The sequence below is a fragment of the Euleptes europaea genome, chromosome 1, assembly GCF_029931775.1.
Source record: "Euleptes europaea isolate rEulEur1 chromosome 1, rEulEur1.hap1, whole genome shotgun sequence".
Taxonomy (NCBI): Eukaryota; Metazoa; Chordata; class Lepidosauria; order Squamata; family Sphaerodactylidae; genus Euleptes; species Euleptes europaea.
The window spans coordinates 89,794,811-89,821,756 of record NC_079312.1 but is presented as its reverse complement, the minus strand read 5'-3'; the positions used below and the strand labels follow the sequence as shown (position 1 = coordinate 89,821,756).

Sequence of the window (26,946 nt, the reverse complement as noted above, 5' to 3'; positions counted from 1 at the left end):
TTTCTGGAACTTTGTTTCCTTCGGCACTGAAACCATCGTTCAGCCTTGGTGCTGAACTCACCCAGCCAAGGCACCGCAAAAGTGCATGCAGGGAGCGGGGGAGGGGAGAGATGTAATGGTGGTGATGTAATTAATAGTTAGCCCACAAGCAGCTTGGCTGGGGAGAACATGGTATCCTGGGCTCAGAACACTTTGGCCACCTGCTTTATATAACATGCAATCTGGTTTGAAATTTTTAAAAAATCAAATCCTTGACATTATACTAAGGAGTGCAGAAAACCATGGAAATAGTTCCTTAACAGAATTAGTTCTCAAAAACAATGAGTATCTGGGCTCCCCAATATTTTCCTCTAAAAATGGCAGGGGGAAAAATAGAGAAAAGTTTCTTTTCTGAATTATTGAAGTTTCTCACCTCGAAGTGTCATTTGTTCCTCTTACGCGTGGTAGAAAAAATTATGCCTTAGAGAGTTTGGCTATCGACTCAAAGGGCCTATCAAAAAAATTAGGATAGATGAATAGGGTGACTCCTATTCATCTCTAAAGAAGGGTCATATGCTAATTAAGAAAGAAGAAAAACAACTCCTTTACTATTCCACAAAGAGCTCAGGTTTGTTTTGAAACTACAAAGCGCAACTGAACTTCCAAAGTAGTAATGCATAACGATACGTGTCTGGAGAGCTTTCATGGCTATTGATGAAAGTATAAAATGTGGATATCTTTAAAGAGAGGACCTTTGCCTATAGCAAGCTGTAGCCCTGATGCATACAGTGAAGGCTCCTTTCCTTCTGCTCTTCCTTTTTTTCTTACCAGTTCTCTGGATGCACCATAAACTTCATTTCACCTCATTTCTAATGCATCACTGATTGTGCCTCAGGAGACGGGACCAGCTGACCAAAAGTTCACATAGTTTTACCTCTTATATTGCCCAGTCCCAAAGCACGGTGCGTTTTACTGGCACAGCTAATATAATCAGGCCATCACTGCTTATTTTTTTCCATAAATAATTTGAACCAATGAAGGACTACATAATGGGAAGATCTGGCTGTATTTAAGGGATAGCTGAAAAAGGTCTCCTACTATTTGCTCTTGCATCTGGTTTTCATTTTCCCTCTCTTTACTCTCTTCCAGATGCAGCTGTCTACAGTGCTAATATAAGCATCAGAAACTATCCCCATCTTAGCTTTCCCTTTAACCCAGTCTCCTTTCAAATATAAAGGCATTGCTGTTGCAGTTTTATGAGGATAAATGCCCACCAGCAACTTGACTTAAGACTGGGCAGCACATAAAATCAAAATTAACGAGACCATGTCTGAGGACCTTCTAATAAGCCATTAAATCAAGGAGAACAAAACTATGTGGAGAGCAGAAAACACAGACCAGATTTCTTGCTCTAGCCTGAACCGGAATAATTTATTACTCCTTTATGGCTCTGTTGACTTCAGCAGAGCTACTTGCAGGGCAGGCACTAGATGCCACTTACTGTGAGGGTAATACATATTTTGGCCCTACAACATGCGAACATTTTTGGTGAACATGAAAACATCGTGCTGCGTTCTCATTCCTATTGTTTTCAAATGCAAATGTGCCAGTGTTTGTTCTTACAAATGCTAGCAGAAAACAGCAAAAACAAATTATGAGTACTGAAGTTGGTTTTTGTAAAAAGAGACCAAAAAGAAAAGGGGAAAAAATAACATGGTTTAACCGAAGGAAACAAAAACAGGCATCCTGGAGTTAACTTGACTTAAAGAAGGCTGTAGTGTGCATGTCAGACACAACTTAGGCTGCAGCCATAAAGCCATGTAGAAAACTTGCCACCCGCTTCAACTGAGGGTCTGCATACGCCTGACTTCTTCCCCAAAGCTGCTTCCCCTTCTATATGATCTGGAACAGCAACCATTTACGGCACTTTAGGCACAAAACAAAGCATAATTAATACAATGTAGCAGGAGGCTAGTGGAAATGCTCTCCTTGAAAACAAAAGCTCTCCTTGAGTACATCTCAGAGCTCCATGGAGGGAAGGGGGGGGGACAGAAGACAAGTGCAATAGAAAGGCAGCCAGGCAAGGGAACATGCTCCACAAAAACACGCTTACTAGTGTCACTGTGGCTTCATAGCACGCAACAGGGATGAATGTTTCCTACAAGCAGAGAGCTAAAATAAACTCAACAGGTGATGACTTTGGTTTATTACAAATCAAACCTAGGACTAATTCCTGAGATCAGTGCCCACAAGAAACATTTGCTCTGAGCCCGACATTAGACCCTGGACCAAAGAAGTTTGTTAGTCCAACAAAATTGTAATTGAGGAGCAGCAGGCCATGGGCCCCAACTGAGAAAACCTGCTGACCTCCTTGAACCTAGCAGCAGGTCAATTGACTGAGCGTCCTGAGCCCAAGACCTGGCTCTCCCCTGAGAATCGCTGTCTGAGGCACAAAAGGAAAAACTATTGAGCATTGGAGCTGTGCAAACTTAAGCTGCAGGCCAGAGCACAGGCCCTAAACTCTGCTTGCTCTTTACTAATCAGTTCTGCCCTCTACTCACTCTATATTCTAGGTAAGAATCATTCACACTGCACCTTGGTTTTTCTTCTTCTCCTTTTAATTTTTTTGCTTGCTGGACATTTTGAAAGGACCCCCGGAAAAGGCCTGGATCCTGATTAACAGATGAAGGAAGAAAATCTGACCCTTTTCTCTGAACAATAAACAATCATTCAGGAGTTCCATCCTTTCTAGAGCAGGCATCAGGAAGAAGATGCTATGGAGTTCAGAGTCTGGTACTATGCAATTATTATGATATCAGAAGTTGAGAATCTTGGTGACGGGTGATTATTAAGGGAGCTCATTTTTTTCATGAGAATAAGTATTACTTTTACACCACTAATGATACAACTGTGAGTAGTTTTGTGTTATATTCATTTGATTTTAATTATTGCAACAGAGTTTTGTGAACGTTTTACTATTGTTGAATGATATTACTATATGATCCTAAGAAGCTGATACAAACTAGGTGAGAAAAATTATGAGGATTTATAATCCCATAGAATTTGTGTCACGTTAATGCCATTTTTTAATTCTCTCAATATGGCACAATTATAAGAATAAACTTACCCTTCTTGCTACAATTTCCAGTGTTTCTCTGGATCTACCTGTACATTCTGCATGTGTCCCAGCCCTCTTGGAACCCAGAAATATATCTTTGGTAGTTTATTTATGGAATTTAAAAGTATAAATGCCTTAGTTTTCTACAAAACAAATACACCCGATGCTAAACAGAAAGCTACAAACTGCTGCGCTCTATGCTACGAAAAATATATTTCACCGCCTTTTTTCAGTCCTCCCCACAATATCCCAAAACAAAATCCTTAGACTTTTCATGCTATAAATTTCAAGAGAACAAAATCTTGTCTTAAAAAGCATTTCACTTATTTCAAGTTTTTTCAGTACTCCCCCAAAATTTCCAGTTACTCCAAACTATCCAATTTTTCTTGTAGAAAAAAAATGAATGTTATATGATTTGAGAGAAATCTTATTTTTTAAAAAAAAAAACATTTGATTCAATCCAAAGAAAAAGATATTTCATAGGAATGTTTTTCAGTACTGAAATTGGGGGGGGGGGAACCTTTCCATGAACTTTTCTGGGCCTTCATATCTTTATACCTTTTTGGACCAATGAGAAAACAGTGTTCACTTCAAATTTTCTGCCAAAGAAGGTTTTGAGCAATGAACGATCACCTCAGAGTCCAGGGTGCTCTGCACACAGCCTTCTTTTAGTGAAAGGCACAAAAAAGCAGATTGGGTACAGGGGGGAAGGAATAGATATTTGACTAGGGGAAATTCTCAACAAAACACTGATTCTCTGTCTCCCTCCTTCCCACCAAAAAATCTGAAATGCTGAAGAGCTGTACTCATCTCTGTGTAGTGGTGTTTGTGGCTCAACTGAAAATTCAAAACAGGACAGGCCTGTTTTCTTTCTAAAACTTAGGAAACCTTCCATAACACCCATCACAGACAATTTTATATGTAAAATAAATGTTTAGGTTAGAACGATTACAGCCTATGTACTGTAAGAGGCTGTGTGCAGTTCTCTACTGCATCTGGGGTCCCTGAATGTTCTACCAGCCCTAATGCTGCTGATTGATCTGCTCTGATGTCACAATAGAGTTTTTTAGGCTAAACTGCCAAGGCTCTATGGCTGCCATTGACTTTCTAGTTTATCTGATGTCGCTGAGGCAATTTTGGACTAAACGAATAGAAGGTTTGGGGATCTCGGAATATGTTAAAATCTGAATTCAACATGTGTTAAATAAATGTTTACAATATTTTTCATTTGTACGCAATAGGACTTCAAGGATTTTTTTTCTCGCTTAAAGATTTTTCCATCCCAGTCTTACAAGTACACAATTCTAAAAACCCTGCCCTACATTATTTTGAAAACAATTAACAACAACAACAACAAAAAACTATACTAGGATACACAAGAAATGGCAAACAACCCATGTTGCCTCAAATTGTTTGAGCCATATGCCCTTCGTGTTTTGTTCTCTTTCCAAGTAAGGCTGTTTTCTGCATTTCCTAACCAATTCACTCCTCCTTACCCTTAGGGGTTTAGAAACACAGCCACAATGGTATCTGTGGAATAGGCCGATGCCTGTCTACTGCTCCCCTCATTCTAGGGTTCCTGTGGTTCTGCTTTCTGCATCTGCTTTACATCTCCTCTGTGGCTGGATGCTGAATATGGATATACATCAGGATACAGAAGAGTTGGGAATAATTACAGTCCTTTCTTACAATCTTTTCTTGTAAGAAATAATACGATGCAGAAAAGATTGATGTCTATCTGTAGCCAGCAAAACACTAGAGGGCACCATTGTGCAAGGACAAATATGCAAGGGACAAAAAAAGAAAAGAAAAAAAGAACACGCTCTGGGCTCAAGGCAGAATAATGGACTTGAGTTTCTTACACAATTATTAAAATTCAATATGAATAATCTTGTGTCTAATGAGGAAAATATCAAAATGATATATTGAACCTTTTTTCTTATGTTAGTGAGGTTTCAACCATGTACTTGTATTAACAAGCACTAAACTGGAGCCATGTCCTGCCTAGATACCCATTAGGTATATAGGGCCTGCAAATGTTTTCCAAAGATAGATAGGATTCTGTCACTCCTGTTCATGCTGACTGGTACCTCATTACTCAAATAGTTCAACATAGATCAACGTGGCTCCTTCAAAATGGTAAGAGGTGAAATGAGGTAAGGGAGGATATCAAATTCTGGCAGTAAAGAAACCGATCCATCTCTTTCTGCCCTTCTAAACAACCTAAAGAAAATACATCATCTTTCAAAACCACATTTTTGAAACAAAGTACAAGAACATAACAGCCAGCAATAGGAGTTTGTTCTACCTCTGCTCTTTCACTAGAATGCTTCTAGAAGACCATGGTAATCTCCCCACTCCACAGCTAGTATAATGATATTTTAATACTTTTGCCTAGTAATTTTATGTTCCTGCTGGGGCTGGTTCTAGTTAGGCCATTCTTGGTGACCATCGGCATGCTGGACAAGTTAAATAAATATCATCACCCATTTTGCAAGTATCTTGGCTCCATCTAAGTTCTAATACTTTCTGGGAAGTACACCTGCTCTGGTGATAATCGATGAAATGGTAGGTCTGGGAATAGGAAAAAAACATATGAACATGGTTTGCAGGGAAAAGCAAAAAGAGTGAACAATGAAACAACCATGAAATATGTTTAAAGAGGAGATCAAAAACCACTATTTGGCAACATTATTTGAAATGCACTGGGCAATGGTTCAGATTCTGAAGACCCTTGTAAATTCTGTAAGAATTTACCTAGCTTAGGGAATGTAATATTCATAAACAACTTGTCCCTTTTAAGCATATTATGGTCTCAATTTAGACCCCAGTGAGTGCAGCATCCACATACAGAGGGACTGGCAAAGCGTTCAATGGAGTCCTGCTTGTCTCACAAATCCCCAACACATGTACATAGACACACACATACTTAAGTAACATATACTGAGCAGAGAGGAAAGGTTAGATGTGCACAGATCTCCCTGTCCCCAATAAATACCCAATGTACAAATTGTGAAGACTCCTCCGGTGCTTGCAAACTGATCACTTTGTTGAGTCCTATATTAAACCTTCTGAACGTAGGTGCCGTAGCTGTAAGGACGATCTCACTTGAACCTGCTGAACAGCCTAAAGTACAGGAATTAATCTAGTGATTCTGTCCTGAACTATGGCCCAATTTAAATGAACAAACCAATGTTCAGATAGCACATCAAAGATCCATAGCCCAGGTGGGTGCTGCGCTGGTAGGCTAACGAAACAAACAAAGCAGCCCTGTCTAAACAAATGTTGAGAGAATGCAAAATTCATCATGTTCAGATCACAGACCTAAAGGACAACTATTATAAGAAAAGCTGAAATTAAGACAGTTGGTTTGAAGGGATGGAAGATGCTGTCTATTAACAAAAAAGTTTCTTCTTATGTTTCCTGTAGGATGTTGATTAATCCTTCGACAATAAACTGGAATACACACAATAAGTTATAGCTTTTTAATTATTTTCTGTGTGTGTGTGTGTGTGTGTGTGTGTGTACCACTGGCTAAGATTACCTAGGCTGGAACAAAATTACTTACATACTACATAGTTCTGAGTTTGCTTCCTTGCCAACATTTCATCTCCATTTCAACAGAAAATCAGAGCGGCTGTTATTTATAAAAACAATATGAAGATTATATTTAGTGTACCATTCTAAATGCTTAGCTTTTCATTCTTTACTGACTGCAGAAATAGTACAGTGATAAGGTTTCACTTTACCTGAAGAAATACTTTAGATTTTGAATGTAGTCTGGCAAGTCATTTAGCGTGTTGGCTACAGTCCTTCCACCTGGAGTACAGGAGTTGGCTCTCAATGCTGTCTATGCTTCATATGTAATTACGGTTCAGAGACTACCCCAAGAAGGCATCCGGGAGTGGGGGGGGGAAAATAAAAATCTCAGCATGCACCCAGCTGGGACTCCGAACCACTTCCCTGTATTGACTGGGCTCCTGCTAATCTTTAACAGTTTATCAAGATATTTGAAGGTAATCTTTAAGACACTTTGAAAGCTTCACCCCATAGGGTGTGAAGCTTTCAAGGTGTCTTAAAGATTACCTTCAAATACCTTGATAAAGTAACTACAAGAAGATAAAGGTCATGGCATCTATTCCTCACACATCCAATGTCCAACTACTGAATCCAAACTAAAGAGAATTTCTTTAACTATGTTTTCTCCATGAGAGTCATAAAAATAACTCCAAATGCTGCTTTAAGGTACCAGAATCCTGTGAGAACAGCGGATAAAATTATGAGCCTGTTCCGTACAGCAGATCCTCCCAAGTCCTCCTCCTGGTTCAACCCTCCCTTCCAAATGGTCAGAACAACCAAAGTGTGGGTCCTCTCTTTTACAGTGGCACTTATATGCTGCCCTTTTTCCTTTAGAGTTGCCAGGCCATTATTTTCATTTGCATTTGACAGTTGGTCTATAAGGTAGGATTTTCTGGGAGATGAAATCATTGTAGCTGTTCTTTTTCTTATTGTCCATTTTAAAATTTAATTTTGGGGGAGCCTGCAGGTCAGGCTTTTATGAGCTGCCATGGTCAATGGGAAAGGCAGAAGATAAACAAACAATTTCAAGTAGAAAAATGCATCATAATGATTCATTGTTTTAAAAAAGAACAAAGGGGATGCTTGCCTCTACTTAATCCCATGTGCACTTTGTTTCAAAGACACATATGAGTGGAAGAAGGAAAAATATACACATCCTCCTTAAAAGAGCCCTTAAGATAACATTCTTTACCTTGATTTGGACATTCTGGTAACTACACGATGGTGGCTAATTCACATCCTCTGGGTTGGGCTACCGGATTGCTCTACATAATATTAGCCCCTAAATTTCTAATCTCAGAGCAGATCCTAATAAACAGAAGTTGTATTTGGTATTAAGACTGTTGTTTAAACTTGTAAAAATAAGTGCATTTTGGATTCTCCCCCTGCCCCCATTATCCTAAAAGTTATTCTTTTTAGAAAGCAGGCAGGATGCATTATGCTTGGAACCCCATTCTTAATACAGCACACTATCTTCCAATGATGTGAAGGAATTTATCTGCATGTTTTAGTTGTCTTAAGAACTAAAAATACACCTTCAATTCTGAAACCATGTTCTTGAGTAACATATGTGATAGGTAACTTCCTGCCCTTTCCAATCTAAGGATAATTAAACTATATAAAGGGGGGACTTCCACACCTCCTCATTTTTTTAAAATATTTTTATTAATGTTTTCTTAAACATAACAAAAAATAAACAATAACAATGTACACCTCCTCATTGTGCAGGTTTCTGTTCTTGGTTGCTACAAGAAATCCTGTATACCTGTATATTGTTTCAATAGGGGACTTCTGTCCCATGTACTCCATACATGGTTTGGCTTGTTCTCCACTTCATCAGGATATCTTGGCCTATGTGTATACCAAATTTTAGCTTTCTTTCTGTTGTGTATATATTATCATTCCTGCTTTGTATTTCTGTTGATTACACAGCAATAGTGACATACCTGTAAATAAATTAGATGCTCAGTGAAGCTGAAGATACAGGTCTTTTATGTGTGGCTGTTTCACTCACCGTCACTCAAATTTGAAAATGCCAGCAAAACGTGGGGAAACACAGGGGGAGAGCGAGGCGACCTCGGATGGTCAGAAACGGCATGTATAATCAAAACAAAGACCTGAAGTCATCGGAGGGGTGACCTTAAGGGAAACAGCCATGCATAAAAGACCATAGACTTCTTAGAAGAATGATGCATAAGACATATATAACTTCATATTCTGAAAACTCATAGGTTTCTACAGGATTTCTGATAATTAAACATTCTATGTTACACGTGTGTATCTGAAAAGGATAAGATCCAGAACTATGCCAGGTAAACGTTTTTGCAGTTTAAATACCCCATAATATCATAAATCGTAGACTCTGAGGGGAACCTAGGGGTCATATAAAGCAACCTGCCTGTACTTAGACCCAACAGAAGCTTTGCCAACTCAATCCATTTGAGGATAGAATCCTTGTTGGTTATTTTAGCCTTCTCTGCTCTCCCAGATGTAGCAGGACCTATCTTTCAAACCTGTTGTATCTAAACATTAGAAACACATGTACTAAGGGTTGAATACTACTGAACATTTCCATTGATAGAAGGGGAAGAGGTTTTGACCAGTTTCCTCCTGCCTGCAACACACCAATGACTCCCCTGCTTAAACTGTTACTGGTGTAATCCTACCCCATCCCCCAGAAGCAACATTTTAAGAGCACTTAAGTCTGCAGAGGGAGGTGGAGGTGAGGAAGTTGTGCTGCACTGGCAGAAAACCTTCTATGTCTAATTCTATGTCTAGTTCCATGTCTAGTTGTGCAGAGGTGGAGGTCCTTACACTGGCTATTGTAACAGCAAAGGTTGTCCCAACACAAATGAAGTACGCGCCCAAACATTTTTCTAGTAGAAAGGAAGGCTCAGTTTACCCCAGGCCACTTCTAGAGAGTAATTTAATCTGTACATGTAATTTAATCTGTAATTTCAGTATTTTATCTGATGTCTAACAGCTTTCAATCCTATTATTACCCATTTCAGCATGATATTAAAAGTGTTTAAAACTAAGGATACATTATTTCTCTCCTCCTTTCAATCTTTTACGCAGTTTCTTTAGACTTCCCTCATACTGGAAATCCTTTGCTGTTTGCTATCAGCCTATATTTAAAAGCCCCATATACCAGATTCCATAATGTTTCTTATTTTTTGAATATTATTTAGCTGTCGTTGCAAAAACTTTCAAGTAAAATTAATGGCGTCTCTAATCTTTTCTCACACTGTGATGATACTCTGAGTCCAAGTATTTCTTAACTGTGCATGACATCAGTTCAGTTCTTGAAGGATTGGCTTGACAGACAGTTAGACACAAGGATAGTGTCTAGAGGTCACCACTGCGTTCAGGGATGCCAGAAAGGAGTAAATTAAACTCAAATGCTTTTCATTCTCCGGGGGACACAGAGGAGCAACCGAGGTCAGTAACCTTCTAACCCCATTCCCTGTAATTAAAATCCAATCAGGCCATTAGATTGATTCAAAGTGTTTCACAGTGAGTCCCTGGAGGATTCAGGGACCACAAGACACAAGGAAAACACTTTTTCCTTCCCAGCAGTTGCAAGAACATCGCAAGATAAAAACACTTGATACGTTTGGCATTAGGCTAGGAGACAAGATGGGAGGGAATGAGTTTAATCTGTTTGACAAATGCTGTTCTCATAAATATAGTTATAAGAGGAAGCACAGTTTGTTGCTGTTTTCTCTTCCAAATTTTTTTGCACTGTTCTCTCTTTTCCAGTTGTAAACCAAATTGAAAAACATAAAACGAAACACAGGGCCCCAAAAGCTAACCAAAGGAACAAATGAAAACTAACAAACAAATACACCACCTATTGAAAAGAAAAATCCATCACAGCAAGGAACTGTAGTTTTTAAATATCAGTATCCAAAGACTTACAAAAATCTCAACCCTCTATCCCACTCAGAACCGCTTTCATGCTGACCTGACAGAAAACTGTAATGGAAACAGTATGTTGTTCTGTCATGTGAACAGGGCAGCAATCTTTCTCATGTGTACACGCCCCAAATGTTTCTTTTTTTCCAGGAATTGATGCTGTGTTATAGATTAGATCTCCCTGTCTGGGTGCTTACATGATCTCTCAAGCTTCCATGGATATCTGCAAATAAATAGGTCACAAAAACAGAAGTGTCCAATGCTCTCTTCTTACAAAACAGCAGACCCTCTAGTATTTGCTCTTGGAAATTCCCTCTACTTGGGGAAGCAAAGACCTGCATACACAACATTTTTTGTTACATCTCTTCCCTGGGCTACATATGGCTCATTCTTATACAGTACATGACTCCAGACCAACTCTCAAGTTTAAGATTTAGCACCCAGTAAAATCAGGTTAAAAGTTAAAAGAGAAAGTGCCAAAGCAGGACTGCAGCTGAACATAAAGAAGACAAAAGTAATGACTACAGGAGAATTACACAGCTTTAAGATTGACGATGAGGAAATTGAAATTGTTGAAGACTTTCTATTCCTTGGTTCCATCATCAACCAAAAGGGAGACTGCAGGCAAGAAATCAGAAGGAGATTGAGACTGGGAAGGGCAGCCATGAAGGAGCAAGAAAAAATTCTTCAGTGTAAGGATGTGTCACTGGCCACCAAGATCAGATTAATTCATGCCATCATATTCCCTATTACTATGTATGGCTGTGAGAGCTGGAGAATGAAGAAAGCGGATAGGAAGAAAGTAGATTCCTTTGAAATGTGGTGTTGGAGGAGAGTGTTACGGATACCCTGGACCACCAAAAAAACAAATCAGTGGGTTTTAGATCAAATCAAGCCTGAACTGACCCTAGAAGCTAAAATGACTAAACTGAGGCTGTCGTACTTTGGACATATTATGAGAAGACAAGAGTCACTGGAAAAGACAATCATGCTAGGTAAAGTTGAAGCCAGCAGGAAAAGAGGAAGACCCAACAAGAGATGGATTGACTCTATAAAGGAAGCCATGGCCCTTAATTTGCAAGATCTGAGCAAGGCTGTTAAGGATAGGACACTCTGGAGGACATTGATTCATAGGGTCGCCATGAGTCGGAGATGACTTGACGGCACTTAACACACACACAAAATCAGGACTAGATTATGTCCCTAACCCATAGCAGTCTGAGAGGCCCCATGTGATAAAAATAATTATTCTCACAGAGAAAACAATGAAAATATAAATATCAAGAGTGCTAAGCTGCAGTACTGCAGTCCCAAGCTCTGCTCACGACCTGAGTTCCATCCCAATGGAAGTTGGTTTCAGTAGCCGGCTCAAGGTTGACTCAGCCTTCCATCCTTCCGAGGTCAGTGAAATGAGTACCCAGCTTGCTGGGGGTAAAGGGAAGATGACTGGGGAAGGCACTGGCAAACCACCCTGTAAACAAAGTTTGCCTAGAAAACGTCGGGATGTGACGTCACCCCATGGGTCAGGAATGACCTGGTGCTTGCACAGGGGACCTTTACCTTTACCTTTTTACACACACACACACACACACACACACACACACACACACACACACACACACACACGAAGGCCGTGTCAGTGGAGTCCGTAAGGATTCTATCCCCCCTAGCATGGTGCCCCATCCTTGATACTATCGTTTTTGAGGCTGTATACAGCCTTTCCTGGGCAGAAATGACTTCAATCGGTACAGAATGCTGCCACCAGGATATTGACTGAATTAGGGTTGCCACATCTGGGTTGGGAAATACCTGGAGATTTTGGGGGGTGGAACCTGAGGAAGGTGGGGTTTGGGGAGGGGCTTCAATGCCTTAGAGTCTAATTGCCAAATCAGCCAATTTCTCCAGGTGAACTGATCTCTGTCAGCTGGAGATCAGTTGTAATAATGGGAGATCTCCTGCTGCCACCTGGAGGTTGGCAACCCTATGACCAAAGCAGGTCTTAAGAGCCATATAATTCCAGTCTTGGGCCATCTACAGTGGCTTTCAATTTGCTTCCAGGCACAGTTCAAGATAACGATGTAGACCATCAAAGCCCTATGTGGTTTGGGACCAACATAGCTGAAGCACCACCTACTCCCTTATGAACCTGCCCGACCACTACGGTAATCTTCTGAGGCCCTGCTTTAGGTGCTCCCATCCTCTGAGATTAGGTGGGTTGGCAACCTGGGAGACAGCCTTCTCAGTTGTGGCACCAAAGCTCTGGAACTCTCTCCCCACAGAGATGTGTCTGTCCCCTTCTGTTGCCATCTTCCACCAGAGGGTGAAGACTTCTTTGTTTCATTTGGCCTTCCCTCAGTGATCCTGCCTTCCTAATCAATGTTTTAATTGATGTTTTTTATGTCTTTGCATGTATTTTAGCTGTTTTTAATTGTTTTAGTGGTTTTTTTGGGTTGGTTTTAATGGATTTAAAATTTAATTTTATTAAGATTTTGAAAATATTTTAACCACTGTGGCCCTTGTGAGGGCAGAAAGGCAGGATATAAATTTTGTAAATAAAATTAAAAATAAACTGTAGCTTACCTAGTTTACCCCTAAACTTGGCTGTGACAGGACTGAAGGGTTTTTCTATCACGAAGTATCTAAATGCTCAGCATGCTATACCATAGACAGAATAATTCCAGCCTAGCCATAATTTACAATAGAAATTTATTCTCTGTTAAGTATGAGAATAATAGCTAAACCCGGCAAAACAACATTAAAACAGGAAGAGTACAATTAAAAAATCACTTGGCTCATTTGCTATAAAACACTGAACAGATTTTAATTGGAATGAACTGAATAAAGAGGAAGAGGCAAGAGGATGACAGGAAATAAAGCTCCATTAAAATCTGGGCTGCAGGAAGACAGAGGAACAACTTGATGAGCAACCCGCAAAATGATTGTTTTTGTCAATGGCTCTGTTCTGTGTTACTTAGGCATACGCTAATCCATACCTAGTGATAAAAAAGCATTTTTTTTGTACAGCTGCAATTAATTTAACAAGGTGGAAGTCATGTGAAAGCAGATGATAGGGCAGTGAAAAGGCAAGGGAGAAGCAGGAGGGTTTCAACAGGGCACTTTCCCCTTTAAAACAATATTATGAGCACCACCAATGGTGGAAAAAAATAATATTTTTACTTTTTTTTAAAAAGAAAGAAAAGGACACTGGTGAAAATGACAAAGCTTTCCTTTGCAGCTTTGCAGTTTTTGCTGGGGGGGGGGCATACATTGAAGAAAGTGGGGGACAGAAGTTATAATTGAAAGTCAAGACCCCCTTTATTACCTTCTGTGGTAATTGAACTGAATTGAATCATATACTAAAGAGGTACCAAAGTAGGGAACATGTACTGCTCTTGAAACTAAAATGTAGCTCCTTTTTGATTTCATGAGGAGATAACTGGGATTTTATCTTTTGCTTCCGCTTGGTGCACAAGTAACAGCAAGCAGAATGTAACCTCAGTGTAAGATACCAGCGGTCATCCATGCAGAACTACAATGAACGTTTTACTTTCCAAAAACATAGCTCTTGAAAGCATTACTTAACCAATGAAACCCTGGGCAACATATATTTAAAAAAGAATCCAAATCACCCAATTTATATTTCAACTTTACTTGAGGCAAACAGCTGAACTGACCTCCTCTGTAAGTGTCCCCCATGTATGTACAAGAAACTCATTAGAGGGTGTCCTGACACTGATCACCGAGAGAAACAAATTCAGCTTTCTCCTCACAGCACAAGACACATCTCTTGAAGACAAGGGGGGGGGGAGAGAAATCCACATCAATTAAAAATAAATCACAAATACTGAAGAATAAATGTGCATCAGAGTCCCATTTCCCAGTTCCTGACAATTTTGACCATCTCAGTGAAAGGTTAATTAATTAGACAAGTCTGCCTAAACAGCTGGGTTTGGCAGCAATCATCAGCTGCTCTTACTCAAAACAAGACACTAGTGTCTGCTTTTCATTTGATTGACTTCCTTTCTTCTTGTAAGGGCACTGCACATTTGCTATACACGGTTTTAGCCTCGTTACTGGGAAAATGCTACTTACTGTATTTTTTTTACAGTTATTTGAAGCCAATATATAATTTAGGTAGGAATTTGATAGCATCAAGGCTAAAGGCACTGAGTAGGCAGCCCATTGGTAGTATTACAGGCATGCCAAGTGCATAGGGTTGCCAGATACCCCCTGGCAACCTGGGGGGATGGGTGGGGTGGGGAGGAACTTGCTGGCAGCAACCTGAGGCCTAGGCCTCTGTCACCAGCGAAGTGCCGATGTCGCTTCTGGCACACACTGGAAGTGATGTCATCACATTGCTGGCGATGTGGAGATACTCTGGTTTTTGGGCAGTTAAATAGTTAGTTAAATTGTTTATTATGGTCCTATGACCAAACATAAAATATTTACAGGTACATTGCCCTACCCAGAGCGGCAGTATAAAACAATACATTTTAATTAAAACACTATACAAAATGTTACCCTCGTTAAAACAACTGGTCAATAATACAACTTAAGCAATCAATCCACTCTACAACTTTTCATTCTTGTTTATATTCAGGTTTCCTATGATTAACTACTATTCTACAAAACTTGGCCACTAACTTTGTTACCAGAGAAAATTCATCCTTAAGAAGGATGTCAACTCTAACAGCTTCAGGATAACCAGTACTCTTTCTTAAAAGAGGGCCAAGAATCTTCTCCCTGTCCTCATTATACTAGCTACACCTTATAGTAGCAAACAGTGTTTGCAATGGGGTGCTCTGGAGATAACCTTGGCCAGGATGTTCTAACTTCCTTCATTTCTGTCACTGCAGCTCCCACGATAATCCTGAAGCCACTGGCCAATTTTGAGACTCCTAACTTTATTTTCTGATGAGTTATGTCTGCCACAAGCAGATAGATATGTGATACTTTTATTAATATAGTCGAGCTTCATCTTTTTATACAATAATGAAACTGTAATTATAATGTTACAAATATTGTCGAAGGCTTTCACTGTCAGAGTTCATTGGTTCTTGCAGGTTATCTGGGCTGTGTCTTGGTATTGGTATTTTCTTTCCTGACGTTTCGCCAGCAGCTGTGGCAGGCATCTTCAGAGGAGTAACACTGAAGGACAGTGTCTCTCAGTGTCAAGTGTGTAGGAAGAGTAATATATAGTCAGAAAGGGGTTGGGTTTGAGCGGATTAGCTTTGGATTTCACACATTAACAGATCACTTCAGGATACAATGGTTCCATATTAACATACCACAGCCTCATTAGCACATTATCTTGATACTTACAGGATAATGATTAGCACATTACCTTTGATACTTTTTGCAGGACAATGATTCAGCTCAAACCCAACCCCTTTCTGACTATATATTACTCTTCCTACACACTTGACACTGAGAGACACTGTCCTTCAGTGTTACTCTTCTGAAGATGCCTGCCACAGCTGCTGGCGAAACATCAGGAAAGAAAATACCAAGACTACGGTCACACAGCCCGGATAACCTACAAGAACCTATAATGTTACAAGTTAGTAAGTATTTACACCCTCCAGTCCGCGCTGGTGGCTGGTGAACAACTACAAAGTCTATGCGCCTATGGAATTTTATTAACAGGTCTAGAATTAGGACGGGGTTTTTTTTTTTTAACAGACAGTGGTGGTGGTGGTGGTGGTGGTGGTGGGGAGGTCTTGTATTGATGTCAAGAACTAAGCTAGAAGTCTGGCATTTTAAAAGAAAGTCGCTTAACTCTAGTCAAAGCTGCATTCCAGGGGAAATGATCCGACTCTTGCCAAGGAGTCTTGCATTGTTTTCTTTACTAAGGGCAGATTATAAATGTATTATCAACTAAAGGTATGTAATTATAGGATTTAGAGCATTCCAGCATTTCCTGTTTGTAGGGATCTGTGGCTAAAAATAGATCAAGGGTTTGCAAGAAATAATCATTTTTCAAGGTTTGAATGGGCACTAGAAGTATTTCCAAGGCCAGTGCTCATTCATAAATAAGGATTCAGCTTCCTAGTGACTGTATTTAGGCCAACTATTTAGACCAACTCTGATTCCTTAATCTTTAATAAATTAAATTCTTAGTGTTTGCAAGCCACTTAGGCATTTATGTGAGTTGTCCTTTTTGGCCTTTCTCAATGGCAGAACTTGCACGGGGGCGGCTTTGACTTTTCCTAGTACACACATCCTTCCTACTTCTACTAATGTTGTTGCCGTTCTGTTTTCATGACAGCTCCCTTATACCCAATTTTTTTTTTTTTTTTTTTTTGCCGTCAAGTCACATCTGACTCACGGCAACCCCTGGTGGGAGGATTTCAAGGCAAGAGATGTTCAGAAGTGGTTTGCCATTGCCTGCCTTGGCATCATGACCCTGGTATTCCTTGGAGGTCTCCCATCCAAATACTTGCCAGGGTTGACCCTGCTTAGCTTCTGAGATCTGATGAGAACAGGCTAGCCTGGGCTATAATACAGAAAGTCAAAAAAAGCTATGATGGAAGAACCTTTATCGTTTAAATCACATTCACATGCTCATCTGTTTTATAATTCGCTAAGTGGTCATGCTTCAATTATTTGTGATGATATTCCAATTTAACAAACCCAAGAGGGGAACAGATGGAGGGAGCAGTCATACTGTTGCCCATTCTTTTAAAGAGTAATGACAGTAGTTATGTGCCAGTGGTCAGTGAAAGGCAGTGCAGAGAACTCTTTTGTTTTTAACTTTTAAATAGTATATTCAGAGTGGTGGATGAAGAGCCACCTAAATTGGAGGAAGGCTTCAAACTTCCCTGAACAGAACAGCTGAATCCATCTCAATAAATTTATGGTGGGATTTATTGTGGAAACAGAATGTAGCCATGCTGGTATTCATTTCCCCCTGCCCAACCCTTTTTAAAAAGCCTGGCTGACAGATTAGTGTGACGGACCTCTCAACCTCTAAATCACTGGTTCCCAACCAGGGGTCCGTGTTTGAAGATAAACTGCGTGCCTTTATTTGCAAACTTCAATTATGGGTAGGTGAAAACAATTATTCTGCGTTTGTGACATTAAAAGCACTGGTCGATAGTAAAGATGACATGATCACCGAAAATATACAAGACAACATCAGAAGTCATCTGCAAATGCTGGTCGATGAATTCCACCATTACTTCCCGGAATATAACCAGACAGAATCAAAAGATCTAATTGAATTCCAAATGATAGGCACTGTAAGGATGCGTTTGAATCAGTTTCTCTTGAAGAGTTCTGGTGTAAAAAAGCAATTTCATATCCTACAGTTCGTGGATTCGCCTTGCGATATCTTATTCTCTTCTCCACAACTTATTTATGCGAACAAGGGTTTTCTGCTTTGCTTATAATTAAGAAAACAACCAGAAATCGATTGGAAGCAAGTGATGATATTCGTGTAGCTCTGAGCAACACTATTAGCCCCAGAATTGGCCAGCTTGTAAAAAGGATGCAAGCTCAAAAATCACATTGATTTACAATTAAAAGTTCTCTATTATAAAAAAATATATTCAAATATTATTCTAAGTTTAATGTTTAACTAACAGTTATGATTAAAGTTTATTTTCAAATTCTCTGAATTTTTATTTTGAACCTTGGGGTCCCTGCACCGAACAAAAAAGTCCTAGGGGTCCCTGGTCAAAAAAAGGTTGGGAACCACTGCTCTAAATCATCAACACGTTATCAAATAAAGGTAAACAAAACATGTACACTGACACATGCATTGGGAGAGAAACATGTTACACCTCACTATAGCATTACAGAAACTTCCAGTAGGGGCTCATGAAAGTTGTGCAATACATCTCACACAAAAATCACAAAAGCAATGGGTATACTTTTCAGGAGGGGGAGAGAATCACATTTTCCCAAACGCAAACACATTCCTTTCTGGGAAAATGGAGTTGCTGCACAGTTTCAAGGGAATATTTCTAGACACCACACAGGAAATAAGTAACATGACCTGATCTTCTGGGAAGCCACTTAGTTAGTAGATCCCAACTCTAGCAAGTTTTTAAGCAAATTATCTAAAGGAAGGAACAACTGCAAAATGTTAACATTCAAATAAGTTATGGTCCATTTACTACATTCTAACTATCAACAGGTCACTACTAAATGTAAGCCTTTCTGTTAGTGCAAGTTAGTGCACTGACAGCTCTTACTCTCTTTGTTTACAATCAAGCAAACACTTAGACATTTTGACAGGAACCTGTTCAACATAGGTCTTCCCAAAACAAATCCCTCTAGGGACCTTGAATATGTCTTGGAGCTATAATGAACACACATAGTCCTTGTGTAAGAAGGGAATTGAGGGGAACTTTCACATGCATTTTCTGTTCTACTCCTGATATATTCCCATATCACTAAAGTGAGTGGGAAAGTCTTTGTAAATTCCTACACACAATAAAGTTTACCTGGAACTTTGGAAAAGACCCCCGGCTGCAACCAGGCACGTTATTTGCTCATGCACTTATTCCAGAGGAGACCTACACCCATTTAACATCTCTTCCACGTTTTAAGATTAAAACCCTTCTCACTATTATGACTTAAGGGTGAGAGACAGAGGCTGAGAAAGCGAAAGAGAAGATGGCAAGGATGAGATACATTGCAAAGCTTGGAGAAAGATTGCAAAATAAAGGCAAAGTTACCGGGTAGCCATCTCGTCCTGACTGCCCCTGTGATATTAAATAAGGAAAACAACAACATCAGTCATTTGCACTTAACAGCAGCAAGACATTACAGGCAATACAAAGTCAGGAGTTGATCTGAGAGGGGGACAGAAAACTCCACAGGCTCTCCCTTCCCTTCTCTCTGAGCAACAGGAGAGCTCAAGAAAAGCAGTTCATAGCATGTTCTATTGATCTTGATCTCACTGTACCCTCATGAAGACCCTATGATACAGGTCAGGCTGAGAAGTTCAAATCATCATCTGCCCATCATCTTTACGGAAAGCAGAGATTTAAACTGAGCTCTCCCAAGCTTAATTGCAATGCGGTCCACAAAACCACATCAGCCTTCTACCATCAGCTTTTACAAAGAGTTTTTTTCCCTGCTAAGAGGGAAACTTGACATATTTAAGACCAGAATGCAGTTTTGTTCCAGGGACTTCATTTCTTGACTTCATGCGTGTCTCTGAAGGCTTTGATCTCTCCCACATCTTGCAGCATAATCCCATTTGATTTTGTGGCCCATCATTTATCACTATATTTAGGTCACCTTGATCACATGAGATTAGCTTTCATGTCAGAATACACATGATTGTATCCCAAAGTTAAATAGCACTATGGATTAAGAAATTAAGTACATTTGGAGTATTCCTTTGTTTGATTTAATCCGTCATTATTTTTGTTCTTGGTTTGATCATTGTAATTTACATTTTTTCTTCTTGGACTACAAGTAGGCTGAAAAATGAGTAATTATGGAGGAGAAGAGTACTTGCCAGGGTCAAAGGACCCTGTACTTTACCATGAACTGGCATACAAGGCAATTTTGTTGCTGGCCAATGATGTATTTGGCACACACATTAGTAGGGTTGCCAACCTCCAGGTACTAGCTGGAGATCTGCTATTACAACTGATCTCCAGCCGATAGAGATCAGTTCACCTGGAGAAAATGGCCGCTTTGGACTCTATGGCACTGAAGTCCCTCCCCTCCCCAAACCCCACCCTCCTCAGGCTCCACCCCAAAAATCTCCAGGTATTTCCCAACCCAGAGCTGGCAACCCTACACAAAAGAAAGGCTACAACAGTGGCAGGTTCAACAGTAGTCTTCACATACAGTTAGGAGTGCCAACCTCCAGGTGAGGCCTGGAGATGTCCTGGTATTACAACAGAGCTCCAGATGACAGAGATCAATTCCCCTGAAGAAAATGGCTGTGCTGGAGGGTGGACTCTATGACATTATACCCTGCTGAGGTCCCTTCACTCCCCAAACCCTGCCTCCCCCAGTCTCCACCCACAAATTTCCAGGAATTTCCCATCCGGGAGATGGCAACCCTATGTATAGTACAGCATGATCAAATTATTAGGTAACCCATGCTTATTTCAGTGAACTCTATGCTATAAACTCAATGTTATTAGTAATTTAGTAGTTTATTTTTACGGGCATTCTTTTGATAAGTATTTGATTGCTCTTTGAGTCACTGAATGATTGACTACATTCTTAATCTTTAAACATTCAAATGTCCTTTCCATTACCAGGTTCTCTGCCTGTTGCAAAACTGAAGTACTCTACAGTAACACTGACTTTTAGGAATGGAGCCTTTTTACTCATTTCAAATTCTCCCCACAGCATGCAGGCACGCAGGCATCCATCCATCTCAAAAATAGAATCTCAAAACAATGAAAGCTCAATATCAGAAGGTCAGATCAAGGCTGGGCTTCCAATTTTTGTAGGCCCAGGGCGAGAAGCTGTGGGAGAACAGCCAGTTCTTTGCAGCCACTCCCTCGCTGGAATGGGTATCCTTCAGATCACAAGAGGACCTCAAAAGGAGAGCAGGTTGAGAAAGGGTAAAAAGAAAGCCCTTGTGCGGGCCATCTGTAAACGGAGAGGTATGATTAGGGTTGCCAGCTCCAGGTTGGGAAATACCTGGAGATTTTGGGGGCGGAACCTGAGGAGGGCGGTGTTTGGGGAGGGAAGGGACTTCAGTGCCATAGAGTTCAATGGCCCAAGCGGCCATTTTCTCCAGGTGAACTGATCTCTAACGGCTGGAGATCAGTTGTAACAGCAGGAGATCTCCAGCCACCACCTGGAGGTTGGCAACCACCCTAGGTATGATCCCACCACTATTCTCATTGGGGCTGCGTCTGCAGTTGTGGGCCTACAGCCAGAGCCCAATAGGTATATCCACTTGTACTGGCCATGGGTCAGAAGCAGAAAAGAATACTGGACTAAGAATGAACTCTTTAATGCAGAATTTTTCCATGTCAGTGAGCCACAGTTTCTACCTTACCATATGGAGGGCTTTATAATATTTGATATGGTTAGTGGTAAATTATAAGCGCATGGTAAATGTATCCTTCAAGTTGCAGGAATTGCCTACTCAGCATGTGATTTTAATATCCTCTGTAACTAATTCTTTTGAAACATGTTCGAACAGCACACAGATCTGCAGACAGAATGGTCGGTCCTCTCGCAGTCATAAATACGGTACCACAACATCTAACGTTTAATATGTGCACACAATTTATGACAACCAAAAAGTAGAACACCAGAACAAGGCAGTCCTGGTGGCACAGGGAGTGGAGAACAAAATTTTAAGCATAATGTGAGGCTATGAGGTACAGGCAGTAAGCAATTCCTTATGACTAAGGGGGTGGGGGAAGCGGGGGTGGGGGTGGCAACCCAGAAGAAACTAATAGACACACTTAGTGCTGTCCAAATAAAATAATACTGTGTTTTGTGGGTTTGGGTACAGCATTTAGAGTTTAAAAGAGCATTCTCAAAGTTGTAGTAAAGGATACCGTTATAAGGCTTAGAAGGAAAACATGTTTTGCACATAAAAATATGTAAATGTCCTATATGAAAGGAAATGAAAGCCTTATCTGACTGGAGAAGGCTTCTTTGCAACACCATTGCAGAACAGCAATACCCAATAAAACTGACTGGAGACAAAAACAATTTAAAAAAAGGAAAAATAAATCTTGACTGAAAACTCAAAACTAGAAAGTAAACAAAGCATGAAGTGGAGAAAATGTAAGGACCTGATCCTACAACTGATAGCATGCCTGTAATCTAATGCAATGAAGCAGAGCCCTTTGTAACTTGTTTGTAGCTCCAGGTTGAAATATAACATGGTGATTCACATGTGTTAGCAATTGCAAAACGACAACCAATAAAGTAATATTTTCAGTTACAAACAGGTGAAGTATGGCGAGCGACAGCAGCGATTATCTCTGTGATTTAAAAAATTACCATACATAAGTTAATCACGCTGCAAGCCAATTTTTATCCCATGAATGCCAGAAACACATGTTGCATATTCATCACAGAAATTCCAACAAAACTAGAACATAGGTTTAGAACGGAAATGCTATCAAGCCCATCTGCTATCCTATACAACTGTGTAAATCCCAAGTGCAAAAGCTTTAACAGAGCTCTGAGGCTGGAAGCAGCTATATCCCCTAACACTGAATACTCTATTAATTTTATTTATTTATTTATTGTAATCCCTATCTGTAACATTCCTTTTACAACAAAGAGCGAGTATATAGGTAAAGGTTTGTACTGTTTCCATTTTTCATCTGTTTCTCATCAATCAGCTTCAGAGTCTTGGAAGGTTGTTCTTTTAAAAACCGGTCAAACAGCAGCTTCTGCACTTATTGTTTGATAAAACTAATCTACATGATACAACAGCAAAGTACTTTTCAGAATAGTGTCTTTTGAATAGATGAAATTCCAAACAGGACCTCAACCAGGGTAAAATGCATATTATTTGATGCTTAAGGATGTTTTTGCAAATGACATAGTAGTTTAATTTTCTTGTCACACTCCTCTGCATTTTTCACATTCATATTTTAGCATTTTCCTCTGACGAGTCTTGAGGGTGATAAACATTTTGACCATTCATAAGTGCACACAAATGCCAGAAGAGATGTGTAAAAGGATATCCTTGAAAACAACAGTTTCCTGTATGTGTGACAAATTTTTGTTTCAGTATCAGGTTCTGATGTACCACAAATAAGTCTAATCTTTTTGGATTTGTGCCTGAATCAGCACAGGTATTTGACAGGAGGCTTCTTAATTTGAAGTAACATGTATGTTGCCCTAGTGCACTCATACACTGCTGGTCACTCCTCCATTAATTCTATGGCAGAGTAGGGCAAGATAAAGATGATGTAACAATGGTAAGTAGATTGAGCTATGTTTTATTTTATATCTGGTATACATATGATGTATTTTTCTAAGTGTCTATCTTTAAAAGATGAGTACAAGTGGAGCTGGGATTTAAATGACTACACCAAGAAACACACACTTGAGGGGTTGGGTTGAAAACGTTCCGCGTACGTCCTGTTTTCTAACCACACACATACACACAGTTGTGAATTCATGTGGACAATCGCAACACTATGCAGCCCACAACAACACTAATTGTATCTCAAGCACATTAGTTTCTGGAAGTGAGTGAGAAATTAAAATGTGCAATAAACAATACCAGCACAACATGCATATTATTATTTTTAAAGTTAAGGCTCACAAAAAAAAATACATTTTCGAAATAAAAAGAGAAAAAGGTTTTTACTAGGGTTAAGATGACCACAAAACCTTTTAGTCAGAAAAATAAGCATTATTCTCTTTTAACTGTTTGTCTACAATCAGAGGGAAAAGCAACATCTGGTACCAATCTGTGTTCCAGGCACACCTCTACCAAAAGCGCTGTTCTAATGACATTATACAAAAGAGGAAATAAATGCCTTAACTTTGTTGACTCAAGACCAAGAGCAATGTCCATGGTACTTACTGGAGGACCTGAAAAACAAAATGCAACATGTTTAGCATTAATAAAAGGGGGCTAGAAACTCAACATATATTTCTATATAACAACCAAAAAAATTGCCTTCTAAAGTTACAGGTAAAAGCCCTGTCCTCCTCCAAATGATGAACTGCATGGCATGCAGGTGTTTCAGAAATGCAGGGATTATTTCAGGCACACTGTAGTGTTTCATGTGGTTTTATCAAATCCAGGAGGCCAAGTTTACATATGCACCCACCTGAAAACACCCACCTAAAGCAAATAAAACTGTAAGATGACATTATGGAAACACGGGGATGGATCAATACAAAATTAGAGGGAAAGATGAACATATGGCCATTGCTAAAAAGTGAGGTTGAAGTTAGAAGAATGTCACAGAGTGTAAGACTGTATACAAAGGCACTTTGAAACTGGCCAGTGTCAATCTCAGTTAATCTTCCATCCAACTTGCATTCCACTGGAGCTTTCTGTACATGGTGTATTGGGAGGCTCTCAAGGATACTGACTGCATCACATGTAATCAAGGGTTGGGCCAGAATCAGTATAATATTCAAAAGACATCGCCAGTGATCAATAAAAAAAAGGATCCCCAGATCCACTAACCTTAGGAGCCACTTGACTCTTCCTACATAGGAAAACAAAATGTACAGTTTTGTATGCTCTCAGAACTTAAGGTTACGCACCTGCGTATTTTCCCCAGTGCTTGGGTTGGAAAGCGGCGGATGGCAATGGGTTCTCTACAAATGGTCACATGCATATAGTAAAGAACATATTTACCACCTAGCTTTGTATAGACAAATGTATCACATTTTAGGCCCCTTCCAACCCAATTAAGTAATACATCAGGTTATCTTCTGGTCAGGGACCAATGTGCATGTCAATGTGCACATTCAGACAGATGATTGCTTGCTAAATTCTACCTCTTACTTTCCTACTAGGTTTGGCAGATAACAGAGCTGCTTCTGATCATCCATGTCTGAGCACAGCTAATAGATTCAAGATGATGGTCTGGATACTAAAGCAAATATATCCCTGTATCCCAATTAATTCTCCAAATATCTAACCAATCTTGTCTGTAAAATTCACATAGAACTGACAAAAGGCAAATCTCTGAGCTTCTGTTTTATTTTTACTATTCTTGTAGCCTGTTCTTCCTCTAAAAAATTCAGAGTGGTTTATATGAATTTCCCAGTAATCTCTTTATCAAGGGGCCAATCAAATCCATTCCTGTTTAGCTTCAATAATGCTACAGTGTTGGATGCTCCTGGGCTATTCTCACTGATGTCTGACTAACATCCACAGTGTTTCTTGGCCTGTACCATATCAGAGTGCAGGTGGCTCCTAATATGCTATCTTTTCACATTCAGAGAAGTTTTCATCATGGAGTATTCATTCAAACATATGCAATCTGAACTGGTACAGGAAAGGAAAGGCTTTATAGCCCTCCACTCTTTTGTATTTAAACTGGCTATCAGTCAAGGATAGCACAAGACAATTATTGTTGCTCTACTATTTGTTTCTCTGCTTATGCTCTTCGTACTCTGGCCCCGGTTTTGCTATACCCTCACAGAGACCCCTGTAACCGAGGTGAGCATTTGGCCTGAACAGCCTAATGGAATCCACGTTTCACTCCTATTTACAAGAAACATTTTTACACTCTTTTCTTTTTAGTTTCTCCATGCTCCATTTCCTACGTGATCAAAACCAGAAGGATTAAATAGGGGGAAATGTGGGAAAAATTAAAGAAAAACGGAACTCCCTGAAAAACAATTTAAAATTAGAAACATGCTTTTGTTTGTTTATGCAAGCATCTTCAAGCACTAAACCTACTTTAAATCCTATTTTGATATCAAAGGAGAGAACATATCAGCCTGAAGTAGTGGAATAATAATTACAGACAGATTAAGGAATCCATAGGCCTCCTGCCGGGTTCTCAGGTCTCATGCTGAAAAGGTTCAGCATGAACATGATGCCACAACTCAAGGCAGTATTGTTGTACCTGAAACCAGCCCCACGCGCATAGTCTTTTGTGCTGACACTTTCCGGTAGCGTCATAAAGCTATGCAGCAGTTGCTCAGCTGGGGAGAGGGCAAAGTGGAACTGGGGCTGCTGATGGTTCCTTTGTTATGGCTTCTGAGGCCCACTGAGGCTGTAACTCAGACACAACTATAATAATGCCAGCCTAAACTGAAGACTGAGTATTGGGACGAAAGGTTTCCTGGAAGGGAACAGAACTGTGGAGCGATGTCTTCCTTTCCAGGGACTGGATGCAAGTGGTCCGATGGTGCACATCTATATGACCCTCAAAACGCTATGGTTAATAAACTACAATGTGAAGATGACAGCATGGTGTAGTGGTTAAGAGCGGTGGTTTGGAGTGGTGGACTCTGATCTGGAGAACCGAGTTTGATTCCCCACTCTTCCACATGAGCGGCGGAGGATAATCTGGTGAACTGGATTTGTTTCCCCACTCCTCCACACGAAGCCAGCTGGGTGACTTTGGGCAAGTTACAGCTCTGTTAGAGCTCCCTCAGCCCCACCTACCTCACAGGGTGTCTGTTGTGGGGAGGGGACGGGAAGGTGATTGTAAGCCGGTGTGAGTCTCCCTTAAGTGGCATATAAAAACCAACTCCTCCTCCTCCTCCTCTTCTTGCCTCTTAATTCAACAGGCACATTAGAGTGTGAGAGAGGAAATAAAGAAATGTTCCTAGTCAAAGAGAACAATACCTTGTCTTGAAGAGTGCATTCCTGAGGGGGGAGGTGAAGCTCCATAGGAGTCGGCATGACCCTGCACTAACTGACGTAGGTGCCACCTTATCACGGAATAAGCTGGCACCTACGCTGG

At 40.1% G+C, this 26,946-nt stretch overlaps 1 protein-coding gene across 1 annotated transcript in view; it reads right to left on the bottom strand.

Moving 5' to 3' along the window:
• The window catches only part of LOC130475803 (collagen alpha-1(XXIII) chain-like), a 428,306-nt gene that overhangs the window by 81,942 nt on the left and 319,418 nt on the right, over positions 1-26,946 (bottom strand). The window contains 2 exon segments of the mRNA XM_056847672.1: positions 19,279-19,305; positions 24,090-24,097. Coding sequence (XP_056703650.1) covers positions 19,279-19,305; positions 24,090-24,097 — 35 coding nt within the window.